The following is a 14035-nucleotide window of genomic DNA, read 5'->3' on the forward strand; positions in this document are numbered from 1 at the left end:
TGAGTATGATTGTTGTGTTTATGTGAAAAGCCTTGATGATGGTTCTATTATTTTTCTGTTACTGTATGTTGATGATATATTGATTGCTGCAAAGAATATGAATGATGTCCGTGGTTTGAAAGCTTTATTGAGTTAGGGATTTGACATGAAAGACTTGGGTCCTACGAAGAAGATTCTTGGAATGAAGATTCATCGAGACAGAGGCTCAAGACGATTATGTCTATCTCAACGAGGCTATGTTGAGAAAGTGTTGGAAAAGTTTGAGATGAGCAATGCAAAGCCTGTGAGCACTCCTTTGACAAATCATTTTAAGCTTTCTTCAAAACAATGCCCTAAGACTGATACAGAAATTGAAGACATGACAAATGTTCCATATGCTAGTGCAGTTGGCAGCTTGATGTATGCTATTTATGTTATGTACTCGTCCTGATTTGGCTCATGTTGTTAGTCAAGTCTGTAAATACATGGCTAAACCTGGAAGACGACATTGGGAAGCAGTCAATTAGATTTTCAGGTATCTGAAGGGTACTGTAGGACATTGAATTATTTTTGGCAGTCAGAAGAATGATTCTTCAGTTGTGGGTACGTTGATTCAGACTACGCAGGTGATTTGGATGGCAGAAGGTCTACAACTGGGTATGTGTTTACTCTTGGTGGAGGACCTATATGTTGGTAATCAACAATTCAGTCTATTGTGGCATTATCTACAATTGACGCTGAGTACATGGCAGTAGCTGAAGCTGCTAAAGAAGTTTTATGGCTTGCTGGGCTAGTAAAGGAACTGGGCGTTGAGCAAGGTGGAGTTCAGTTGCATTGTGACAGTCAGAGTGCTATTTATCTAGCTAAGAACCAGGTGTACCATGCGAGAACCAAGCATATTGATGTCAGGTACCACAAGATATAAAATTGATCGCTTTTGGGGAGATACTGTTGTAGAAGGTTCATACTGATGAGAATGCAGCTGATATGTTGACTAAGCCAGTTACTATCAACAAGTTCTTGTATTGCTTGGACTTGTTGAATGTTTGCAGTTGCTAGAGAAGCATGGTGGCCCAACCCACAGTGGTGCAGGTGTAAAGAATCTGTCCAAATTGGAAAGTTACGTGGGTTGGGGTGCGGGGGCAAAGCCCCGCGGTATGGTGCATGGGTAATGTTGTAATTACATATTGTGCCTAAGGTTTACTCCTGGGGTTATAAATAGACATGTTAGTAACCACAGGATGTATCTTTGATTTCTGTAAACCCTTTTCTGAATATTGAAAGGAACTCGCCGCTCTGCTCCCGAGGACGTAGGCATCTTTGCCGAACCTCGTTAAATCTCTGTGTTCTTCTGGATTTGTGTCGTTACTGTTTTTCTTTTCCTTATTTTTCTCTACAATAATAAATTCGTATCTAATTTACTTGATTGAATATCCATAATTTTGATTATTAGTTTTTTGAATTAAACCTAATTAGAATTATGTATAAACATTTAGAATCTTGACCAATTCAAGCTTCTATAAAAACCACAATATATCACTCAATCCAAGCAATATTAAAATTTATTACATGAAGAAGGGCAATTTCGTTGACTTAAATATTGCAAATCTGAAATATAAGCTCTAGATGTCATTACATAAATAGCAAGAACACAATGTAGATCCTTGGGATCAAAGTGCTAAAACAGAAGGTTGCAAATGTTTGTGGATGCATATATTTATGTGCATCGTATTTATGTGCATAGAGGCAGGTTGTTAGACTATTGCATCTAAATTGCAAAATTCATATTTAAGTACATGAAATTAGGAATGACCAGGTGACCAAAAGTTACAAGGCTTTGGTCATATTGCTTTTGGAGGGCTTATTAATGCATGGAAAAATTATGGGTAGAAATTCCTAAATTTATCTCACTTTTCTGATATCATTTTTGTAATGTTTACACTTTAAATATTATACCAAGAAAGATGATTTAGTAATATTTTTAAGGATTGAATTAGATTAAGTTTGAGTAAATGAACTTGACCTTGCGCGAGCTGTTAGTGGAAACTTGTTCTCAGTGATTTTATAGGCATTTAAGTGCTTAAACTATCAATAGATTCCTCACTCTGTAATTAATTGTAGTTTGGGAAATTTACATTCGTAGCACACAATTCTTATGTATTTACATATCTCACACCTAAATTTTCATGTTTACATATAAACATGAAAGTTTAGGTGTGAGATATGTAAATACATAAAATATGCGTGCTATGTATGTAAATGCCCCTTATAATTTTTTGCTTCAAAGTTGCATTAAAATGATTTATGGTTGTCGTTTCTTAGGGGGTGGGGCCCATTGAGTTATGGGTCCATTGTACCGCTCAAATGATACTTAGGGAAAGTGCTAGGTTGATTCACTTGAATTTGAGTGGAAAGTAACATGTTACATTGTGAGTTTTTAATTTACAACTTGGTGATTCTAGTGATTTTGGGTTGCTAGTTACCCAACAAATGCATGAGCAACATATTGGACTAGAGATTCAAAATTGTTACTTGCGAATTGATGGGTTGTGGAACTCATGAAAAGTTTGTTCAGTGAGCCATGTAGCCGACTTGTAGTCAAGTTGATGATGACAAGATGACAAGTGGAGGGAGGGTTTCGAGAACTTGGATAGAGCTGAGGGGAGGTTGAGAAGTACACTATGAAAGAATAAAAGGAAAGGGGTATATGTGCAGTATGTTGCACTGTGTAGGATTGATAAATGTTTAAGTGCCTAAAACTTTTACTTTTGAGCCCTCTTTTGACATTGTTGATTGGTTCTTAACTAGGAGGATGGTTGTAGTCCCTGACAAAATTTGCTGAATGCCCAACCTTAGAAGCGGAATATGGTGGAATGCCTTTTAGCCCATGGTTCGAAGGGAAAAATAGATTTTTCAGGTTCAATTGGAATCAGGCGTTGACTTGCCTAAATGAGATTTCTTGAGCATAGTGCATAGCTAAAATCAAATAGGAAAAATGGTTTTTAGCAATATCCACAACAATCTTTCCGAATTTTTTAAGCAAGCATGCTATAGCCTACATTTTTTTGCCTTTTTGTTTGCACCATTTTCAATTAGCTATATGGTAATAAATATCAGTTTTAGATTATCAATTTGATTTTATGCTGGCAACATTTTTTTTTTGGGCTTTTTGTGTGGCAATGATTCAAACCTTGATCACCGCCATAGGTTCAAATCAGTCAAGTAGTTGGTGATATGCACACGATTCTTTTATTTGGATAAGACAATTAAGGGAAAGTACAACAAATAGATATTAGAGAATTGATCTTTATGATTTTTATTGATCTTGATTGGCATATGATTGAGTGCCATGTTATATCCCACTAAATGGGGCTACCCTTTCATGAAAATTAGGGTTGTTCCTTGACCCTTTTTTCTTGTTGAGTGCTAAATTTATATTTTGCACTTTTGTTTTATTTGATGCATTGTTTGCTAATCTAATTTATTTTGGCAGAGGTAGACCTAGGAAGACTTGGGCTTATTGTATTAAAAATGATCTTAATTTACTATAACTAAATGAAAATATGACACTAAATAGGACGCAATGGAGAAAATGATTCATGTAGCCGACCCCCGTAGTGGGATTAAGGCTTTGTTGTTGTTGTTGATTGTTTGCTAATCTATTGTATTGCATGTAACATACTTTCTTGACCAAGTTGTCAAATTTTCAGGTGCTCGAACAATTATGTGGACTGATTCCTGTGTTCTCTGAAGGTAGGTTAGAGACACCATCATCTTCCTTTTCCCTCTTTCAAGTATTTTTATGCTTTGCATTAAATTTTTTTCTTTTTTACTTCCTTTAGCAAGGTAAACTGTTTGATCATTTGGAATCCGTCGCAATGAAAAAATTGCTTGCTATGTCACTGTTAGAGGTGAAAAGGCGATGCAACTCCTGGAGAGCGGTTTGAAGGTTAAGGAGTATGAGCTTTTGAGGAGGAACTTCAGTGATACTGGATGCTTTGGATTTGGCATTCAGGAGCACATTGATCTTGGAATTAAGTATGTTATTATATTTTTGTTCATTCCTAATCTTTTCTCAATGTTTGTTGTTGCTCTAGTTTGTTTGTCAATATCATCCATTTTAAATGAATTGGAAGTTACTTTGTTTTCGGCGTTAATTGATAGATAGTGATTAGCTATACTGGATTAGTTTTCTTGTTTATTCAACTATTAGTTTTCATATTTTTCTTCAAATTAACAATTTTGTTGGGAGGAAATTATTAACATATTTATTAATGTGTACCTTTTTTTTAATAATGTTTGGCTAGGTATGATCCTTCAACAGGCATTTATGGAATGGACTTTTATGTCATGTTGGAGCGAGCTAGTTATCGAGTGAGCCATCGACGCCGCTGTAAGTCACGACTCTCGTTCAGCTCCAAGTTACGAAAGAAGATGCCGTGAAATGGTTTCAAGTCAAGTATTAGGGTGTCATTCTCAACAAGTCTCAAGCCATCACCAATGCTTGATAAATTTACTTTTTGTCATGGTTAAAATTATTTTTCTGGGAAGATATTATTCTCTTTGCCTGTCAAGTTCCCCTTGTTTATTTGTTCTGAGTTTTTGCCCAAACTTGGCATGTGTTTTTCTTCGTAAAACTGGAGCGAAGTTAGTTAAATGGATGGTTCTGTTTTTATTCTCAACAAGTCTCAAGCCATCACAAAGCTTGATAAATCAAAACCAATGATAGTTAAATACATGACACCTCCATTTTCATATATGCCACCCAATTCCCATGTTTATATACATAAATATCATTTTTTTTAGGTGCATATATAGAAATTAAAACTTTTTAAGTATTAGATATGTAAATACTAAATACATAGAGATTTTAGGGGCTTATATGTAAATCTTCCAATATGATATCTCTGCTATTACTGAACAAGATTGCACATCCCCGGATTGTTCCGGCACCACAGGGGCTGAATGGGCTCAGCCCTAATCCCCCTCCCCACCATCCTCTCCCTCCAACCGCTCAACCTATCCGTCGCCTCCGCAAACCTCTTCCTCCCACTCTCATCCCTATTCCCCGACCACATCGCCTCCCCCATCGCCGCCGCTCTCGGCCAAACCCTCCCATCCAAAACCTCCCCATCCACCTGCTCCGTCCACATCGCTACCTCCCCTCCCAACACCAACCGCCTCCCCTCCTCCCCCTCAATCCCCTCCAATATATCATATCCATATATCCTCTCCCACGTCTTAAACGGTTCGCACCACGACTCCCCGCCACTGCTATCGTTTCCGACGAAGTCCCCATGCCCGCAGTCGAGGTAGTAGAAATCGGAGGAAGAGACGATGACGCGGTAGCCGGCGGAGGCGATGAGTTTGGTGTTGTTTGGGCCGTTGTTCCAGGTTTGGAGAATGGTGGTGGAAGGGGGCAGGAGGGAATGGGGGACCTTGACGTCGGAGTTGAGGAGGACGTCTTCCCAATATATTGCGGTACGGTTGAGGGAGGTGATGAGGGGATGGGTTCTGTTGATGAACGTGGAGAGGAGGGTGGAGGGGGTGTGGCCTGCGGCGAGGAAGGAGCGGATGGAGGGATCGGTGGACCAGCAGGAAGGGGCGATTTCGTCGGCGCCGCCATGGAGGAATGGGTCGGGGAAGAGGGAGGACAGGTCGGAGAAGATGTGGTGGAGGATGAGGTAGGTTTTGGGGTGGAGAGGGTTCAGTTGGCCGGTGCCGGGCTCGGAGGCCAGTCGGGTGGACCACGAGTTTGGGCCGTCCGGGAGCCAGAACATGTTGGCGCAAGTGACGACGTCGGGATGGGCTCCGGCCCATGAGCCCGTGTGGCCTGTTAAAGAGGAAGGCATGGTATTTTAGCATCTATATATATATATATATATATAAAACTAAGAAAAAAATAATGAAATGAAAAATTATTACATCCACTTCGTACATAAAATTTGCATATGGAGTGCAGTTAGAATGTGTCATATGGCCAGTCACCCCATCGTTCTAAAAAAAACTTAGTGTATTATAGTGAGACCTACTTGTTAGTTAATAAGTGTCCAGTGGACTACGAAAAATTATTGCAAACGGACATCGTATGCAAAAATTCATACAATGTGATTCCCACCGTTCATCATAACAAAGATGTATACATATATATGTGTGTGTGTGAAACAAAGAAAAAAAACAATGAATGAACTATCTATTGATTATATGCTTTAAAGGAAAAATTATTACATCCACTTCATACGTAAAATTTGCATACTGAGTAGTAGGATTATGTCACGTGACCAATGAGCCCATCACTCTAAAAGACTTAGTGTATTATAGTGGAGCCCACTTACCAAGTGATAATTGACTACTGGTAAATTTGAGGGAGTGTTTTGATGAAATAATGGCTCCACCCACCTGAAAAATTATTTCATACATACACCGCATGCAGGGATGCATGCGGTGTCTGATCCTGACCGTAGATCAGTGAGCTCCACTTTTAATTTTTTTTTTTTCAAAAAAAATTTGATTGCATCGTGACTGAGATCACCGTGATCTACAGTCAGGATCGACACCGCATGCATCTCTACATGCGGTGTATGTATGCAATAATTTTTCCACCGAAAGGCAATGAATATTTACAGACAATCATATTCATAAATGAAAACAAACCAGGAGCATCAATTTCGGGGACGATCCTGACACCATGATCCAAAGCAAACTCCACCAAATCCATAACATCCTCCGGCGAATACCTCATCTCCGCCCCGTATGCCCCTTTCTCCGCCAACTCCGGCTCCGACGGCAGCTCGATCGGGAAGGATTGAGCATCCGTTATATGCCAGTGAAATACATTCATCTTATTTGCCGCCATCGCCCCGATCAATCTCTTCAAATCCCTAACCGGGAAGTAACTCCTCGACGTATCCAGCATCAAACCCCGGTGCTCGAAAATAGGCCCATCGGCGATGAAGATATCGGCAGCGATCACGGGAGGGTTTCCCCATGCGAGCTGGGATAAGGTTTCGAGGCCGCGGATGGCGCCCCAGGGAGTGTCGGCGGAGAGGGAGGCGAGGCCAGAGGAGGAGGAGATGGAGAGAGTGTAGGATTCGTTGGTGGATGGGTGGAGAGGGGAGGAGGGGTGGGAGATGGAGATGGAGAGGGAGAGAAGGGGAGGGGAACGGGATAGGTGAATTGGAGGGGGGATGATGGGGATGAAGTTTTCGGAGAGGAGGAGGTGGGTGTAGCGATTGATGGCGGAGAGGAGGTGGCGGTTAGGGTTGAGATTGGGGGTGAGGATGTGGAACGAGGGGGAGATGGGGATGGAGATGGGGTTGGGGTAGGAGATGTGGGTGGGAAGAGGCCATAGGGGGAGGGGGAATGGGTGGGAGGTGGAGGTTTGAAGCGAGAGCTGGAGGAAGAAGAAGGCGAGGTACAGAGGTCCCCTTGCCATGCGCATTTTTGGAGAGCAAACGAAACAGGGGAGTGAGTATAAGAAAGGATATCACACACATATTTATTTATTTATTTATTCTTTAAATGATATAAAAAAAAATATCATTAATATTAACTTATTTTGAAATAAGGCACACATTTTTATTCATTCCCTCTGAAGTTATTTAGTGAGTAAAGTGTCATATACGTAAATATAAAAATTTAGGTGTTAAATATATAAATACATGTTAATTTTGTGGCTTGTTAGTAATTTGTATTTATTCAAATTAATATAATTACGCTATTATTATTTATAAAAACCGTGGCACATCGTTAAGGATTTCTAATTAATTATTTTAAGAATTAATCCTAAGCTTATAATGATACGGAGTGTATGCATTAGTTAGCAGCATCCTTACGCTGACGTTGATGCTGATTTATGAATTTTTTTTCTTTGAGAATTTTCATACATACCATAAAGTTCTTATAGATTTACATATTTATATTTGTATTTGATACGCCATAAACGAATTCCCATCGTCTTGCACAAATTTCAAAGTATGATACATATCTCGAAATAATTTTTTGAGTAAGAAATTTTCAAACTTTAATAAGACATAATCCAAAAAATAAGATTTCAACAAATTTACAGTCAAATTGACTGGATTGACAAGACGAACCCGATGTTACTAACATTGATCCAATCTGAACCGAACCGAGTTCTGATTAAAAAAATCAAACACATTTAAAAGGTCAAACGGATGTCGAATTCGGCAAGTTCTTAGTTGAATTGAGCATCTAATCAAAGTGGTTCATATTCATGCATTAATTGCAATAAGAACACTCTAGATAGAGCCCCACTTTTGCCACCGTCGATCGCCAACGACTACTTTAACCACAGACGATTGTTGTGGACAACCGCTAATCGTCGTCTATCACAACAGACCGTCGTCGATCATCACCGACCTCGACCGATTACTGTCAACCACCACTGACCGTCGTTGACCATGGTTGACCGTCATTAATCACCGCTGACTGTCGTCAACCACCACCTGTCGACTTTATCGATCGACATCGGCCACCTCCCACTTCTTACAACAAGTTCATTCATGCACCGACGTTGTAACTCCAAAGAGTGTTCTTCCCTTTCACACCCGTGGGACGGCAGACTATACATGTAATATCCAATTTATAGTGAATTTCTTCAGCTGAGATAAATCCCTTGGTTTTTACTCTTTCTGGGTTTTTCACATACAAACTTTTGATGTAATTACTAATTATTTTCTCTGTTCCAAGTGTACGATAAATCTTTGTACGACAGTAAACACGATAATCTGCTACTCTACCACTCAAATTTCCTTGCACACATCAATATTATTTTTATACCACAAATCAACGCATACGAAAATGCATTTCACTTTCAAAATATTAATAATGATTATGTTTTTGATGTAATTTTAAAAATTTGAGTATTTTGCATATAAATATAAAAATATGTGTGTTAGTTATCTAAATATGTAAATAACTTCGGAATGTATTTTTCTCCTTTTTATAGTTACCCATTTAAGAATATGTTTTCTATAATTATATGGTATAAGTTTTCATTCATAAATAACAGGAATAGAACTTCTTTAAGATCCTCTAACAGGCTGAAAATCAAGAGTCAATTGTTTTAAAAGAAGTGCTTTGTGACACCAATGAACTAGTGCATACATGAAAGAACCGAAAAAATATTAGCTCAAAAGTACCGAGTGATGCATCAGTACTCCAATGAGGGGGTGTCACATTGCATTATAGTGGGACCTCCTCATTGGAGTACTGATGCATCAGTACTCCTAAGGTAATATTTTTTCGAAAGAACCATCACAAAATCCTCCATACAAATAAATTTAAAAGGAAAGAAACCTTCTGTAAGAGAAATGAGCTCAAAAGATCCTTTAAGTTTTCAGATCTTACCGAAGACTCGAAGAAGATTGCCATAGAAAGAACCTTTACCTAAAGCGTAACCCACCAACGCAAATTCCCACCACTTTGAGCCTTCTTTAGCATCAAAATCTGAGAAGACTATTTCATCATTTGTACAAGGTACAGGAGAAAGGTTCAAGCAGAAGAAGTAAGAAGATGTGATGATATTAACCCTTTCCAGTTATGTTCAGGCCCGGCTCCAGGAATAGATCGAGATGGAGATTGAATGAAGGGATAAAGAGGAGAGATCCATAGAAAAAGAAGGAGACTACACTTGAAATTTATGTATGATTCTCCCTAAGCCTGTTGCCTGAAAGTTAGAAGGCTGAATGATGATGATTGTCTTGTAGATTGTAGAAATCATTTATAAGATTATAATTTTTTTTTATCTTGTATGTCTTTTGGAAACTAAACTCTCTCCTTATAATGCTTCTCATCCTATTTCTTTAAATCAATTTAAAGTGTATTCAAATAAAGATAGCATGCATAATTTTAATCTTGTGAAAAATGAAAATATTTTTATTAAATGGAATAAAGATATTCTTCATTTTTATACTATTCATATAGATTCTCAATCTATTCTTCGGCAAATTTGATTTTTTTTTCCTTACATTATTTTTTGTGACTATTATTTATGCGGATAAGAGTGCTTTTAAAAGGAAAGCTTTATTAAATTCTCTTATTTTTATTTCTGAAAATGTATCTTCTCCTTGGATTTTAATTAGAGATTTTAATTATATTTGTCGGCTTAATGAAAGAATTGAAGGTCTTCCTCCTTCACCAAGAAAACTCTATGATTTTAATGAATGTATAACGAAGGTTGGTCTTATTTAGCTTCAAAATTCGGGTTACTCTTATAGTTGGTTCAATAATCAACTAAATAGTCCAATCAGATGTCTTCTAGATAGAGCTATTTGTAATTATTTTTAGATTAATTTCTTGTTAATTCATGTTTTAAGATTTTAAATGTTTATTTCTCTGACCGTCATCATGTCTTTTAAAGTTCTTAATAATACTGAATTGTTCTTCTATGTTGAGCCTTGGTTTTATGGTATTTCTTCAAAAGAACATTTCAATAATTACATTTTTTGATGGTTTAATCCATCCCTTAATACTAAACTCTCTGAGATTATCAATAATGACAATTGGAGTCTTCCTCTTGATATTTTTGACCCTGACTTTTGCATTAATGCTATTTAAAATATTTATATTGCTAGTGATAATACTTTCCTTTGGAATAATGTCAATATATATTCTTACAAAGCTATTTATTTCATTTTATAAGATAATTTTTCTAGTGTTGGTTGGTTAGTTTAAACTTATTTGATTCAAAGGTTTTACTACTACATATGCTTTTCATGCTTGAAAGATTATTTTCGGGGGCCTAAACACTATTGATATTCTTTCTTTAAAGGGTGTGAATATTAATTCTAATTGTGTTTTATGTTTTAATGATAGAGAATCTCATGGTCATTTTTGTAGTGTTCTTTCTCTCATTATCTTCTAATAGTTGTGTTCAAAATGGTAATATTTTTATTACCCATAGTAATATTTCTTAGGTTCTTCATCATTCAGATATTACCTCTCTTACAAAATTCATAAAAGATTTCACCTCCTTGCTAGGCAATTCATTGCCTATTTTATTTGATTTGAGAGAAACTCTAGTATATTCAAAAATAAATACACCTCTCTGGATTTGAATATTTAGTATATGATTTGGATGATTATTTATAAGAGCGGGAAGTGGAAGTTTAAAAGTTGTTTTATCACAACATTTTATAATTTTTAGTTTTTATTCTTTTGGCCTATTTTTGTTGATGGGTCGGTCTGATTATTCTTCTGGTTTTGGATGATTCTTTTGTTTTCTTACTTCCTTATTTTTTAGTTTTGTTTTTTCCTTGATGGATCAATTATTTTTGTATATATTTTGATTATATTATCTTAATATATTCATATCCTGGATGGAGTCATTCTTTTCTCTGGATCTTTTTTATTTGATGTTGATTTAGTTTGCTATGTTTGTCTTCTCTTTTGTTTTTGGTTCGATCATTTTTTTTGTTTGGTAGAGCTCTTTTGTTTAGTCAGTGTTTGGTGTATTTTCTTAGCTAATCTTTTCTCTGTCTGTTGCTTAGTCGAGCTATGAAGTTGGATGTGTTGTTGTTATGATTGTTGTTTCAATGAACTTGGAGCTTTTAAACATGCAATAGCTTTTTGGAGCTTTCAATTGGACCAATCTGTGAAGTTGGACGTATTGAACTTGCTCAGGACTTCTTTCAGACCTGCATTTTCCGCTTGGAGCTTTCATAGGTCTTGGCTGTAAATTGGGCATCTGGTTGTTTTAGTTTTATTTGGATGTCTTTATGTCTTTCCTTTTGTTGGCTTTTTGGCACTTTTTATCTTATGTTGTGTTGTTTCTATACCCTTTTGTAATAATAATAATAATAATATGATTGGAGGCAAGTTGATAACCGGAAGTTTGTTGGTCCTGAACTTCCAAACACCAAAGATTACGAAAAAATGTTACATCGGGACTCCGCACGTAGAGGAGTCCAATGAAATCACGCCAAAAAAACCGGCCCGATAGCACAGGGGAATATTCCGCCTGTGTTATTCAGATGTTATTGTATGTTATTCATGTCTTATTGTGTTCTGAGAATATTCCTAGTATTATAATAACACAATAACGCATCAATAACACTTGAATAACACACACAATAACACCTAAATAACACGGGAAAAATATTTCTTCGTATTACCGGATAAATTTTATTTTATTTTGTCACCGCCACGTGGTGTGATTTCATTGGACTCTGCACTCAAGTCTACGTGTCGAGTCCTGATGTAATTTTTTTTCAAAGATTACCGATTAAAATAAGAAATTGGACTCTACTAATTAGGAAATTCAAATTAAATTATCAGAATTAATCTCAAAATTTCTAAATTTTATTTGACATAAATATAATGTATAAAAATTAATCAAAGTTTATATTGTAATCACCTAAAAATAAATTGAATGAATTTAGTACTCATACTAACCCAAAGTTTGTTCAAGATACGCGGGCAAAATTGTTTCCAATATCATCAATGTAAGAGTTGAACAAGAGGAACTTTAAAATTCTAATATTTATTTTAATAAAAATATAATATAAGATTTTATTTTTTTTTTAATTTGTGAATAGAATTTAAAAAAAATTAAAATTCATATTAATGAAACTTTAATTGAAACACCCAAACTTAAATTTTTTCATATTTCTTGGTAGGTGTGTAAACGAGCCGAACAGGAGCGAGCCCAGGCTCAGCTCGTGTTCGTCTCGTTTATATTTCGAGCTCAAAAAATGTGTTCGTGTTCGACTCGTTTGCTTAGCGAGCCGAACATGAGTTGTTCACGAACAAAGAGTCGTTTTGACAACCATCACATGGTCATTCGACGTTAAGGACTGGGTTAAGATTTACACATCATTTGAATCTAATTTAATAATTTTTACTCTATTTTCTTCATTAGTACTTTTAATTGATTATATTTTGCACACTACATTACATTCTCTTGAACTCTCATTTGATTTTGCACACTACACACTCATCAAAGATATATATATATAATTGATTAGTACTCTTTCGACCCAAAACGAGCCGAACACGAACAAACAAATATTTATTCTTGTTGTTCATGTTCTGTTCGTTAACTCAGCGAACAAGTCAAACATGAGTTGTTCGCGAAAAAACGAGTCATTTTGACAGCCCTATTTGTTAGGCTTACTCAACTAGTCCTTTTCTTTGTGTTTTAGAATCCTTCTATTTTTTTTATATAAGTTAGCATTGGATAATGATTAGGCTACATTTGTATGGTGCCATTGTAAGCCATACAATGAAACCATATGAAACAAAAAAAAAAAAATTACATTTCAATATGAAAGTGTGAATTGTTCTCTACACCAATTAATAAATTTATTAAATCATAAGAGAATATGATTATAGTATCTTCAATTTATTTTCATTAGGACTTAAATTTACTTTAAGGAAAGATTTACATACAAACCACTCACTTTCTATGTATTTACATATCTTGCACACAAACTTCAATATATATATATATATATATATATATATATGAATAAAATTGTAGGATTTAGTTTATAGCATTTTGGTAGAGTTAATGTAAATTAAATGCCCCAATCTTACAAAAGTAACCTCCCAAGTATTTATTGACTCATATCAACTAGTTTGTCCAAGAGATGCTGAGAAGTCATTTCTTTAGAACCATCCAAGCTTTATGATTTATTGCTTGAATGCTTAATGTAATATGTATTAAGAAGGCATGAGCATTACTCATTTTATTTGTCATTTATTATAATATTATTTTAAACTTATATTATTTAATCTCTTTTATAATAAGCAAGTAGGCTCACGTGCCGGCTCGAACTTGTAGGCATATGCTCGAGCTCGAATCCGTACACTTGAACTCCACCTCGATAAAATTAACTAAGCTCAAGCTCATGCAGGGTGATTTGAGCTCAACTTGACTTACTCATTTAAACCCCAAATTACATTTATTTTAATTAGTATTTCGTATTTAATGTTAATTATTTATTTTAATTTGATTTGACGTGAACATCTAATTTTATTTTTTATATTTAGACCATCCAAATCTTTTATATAATATATATGTTAGTTATCT

At 35.9% G+C, this 14035-nt stretch overlaps 1 protein-coding gene and 1 pseudogene across 1 annotated transcript; one reads left to right on the forward strand and one right to left on the reverse strand.

Annotated features, from left to right (window-relative positions):
* The window catches only part of LOC110026155, a 9712-nt pseudogene extending 5114 nt beyond the window's left edge, over positions 1-4598 (forward strand).
* A 237-nt stretch (positions 4599-4835) lies between these two features.
* LOC110026156 (beta-hexosaminidase 2-like) lies at positions 4836-7427 on the reverse strand. The gene is made up of 2 exons (XM_020726994.1): positions 6634-7427; positions 4836-5812 (listed from the first exon to the last, which is right to left on the reverse strand). Exons 1-2 carry the CDS (start codon positions 7418-7420, stop codon positions 4893-4895), a joined length of 1707 nt encoding a protein of 568 aa, XP_020582653.1. The 5' UTR covers positions 7421-7427; the 3' UTR covers positions 4836-4892.
* Between the last annotated feature and the right edge of the window lie 6608 nt (positions 7428-14035).

This window comes from Phalaenopsis equestris, unplaced genomic scaffold (genome assembly GCF_001263595.1).
Source record: "Phalaenopsis equestris unplaced genomic scaffold, ASM126359v1 Scaffold000353, whole genome shotgun sequence".
Lineage (NCBI taxonomy): Eukaryota > Viridiplantae > Streptophyta > Magnoliopsida > Asparagales > Orchidaceae > Phalaenopsis > Phalaenopsis equestris.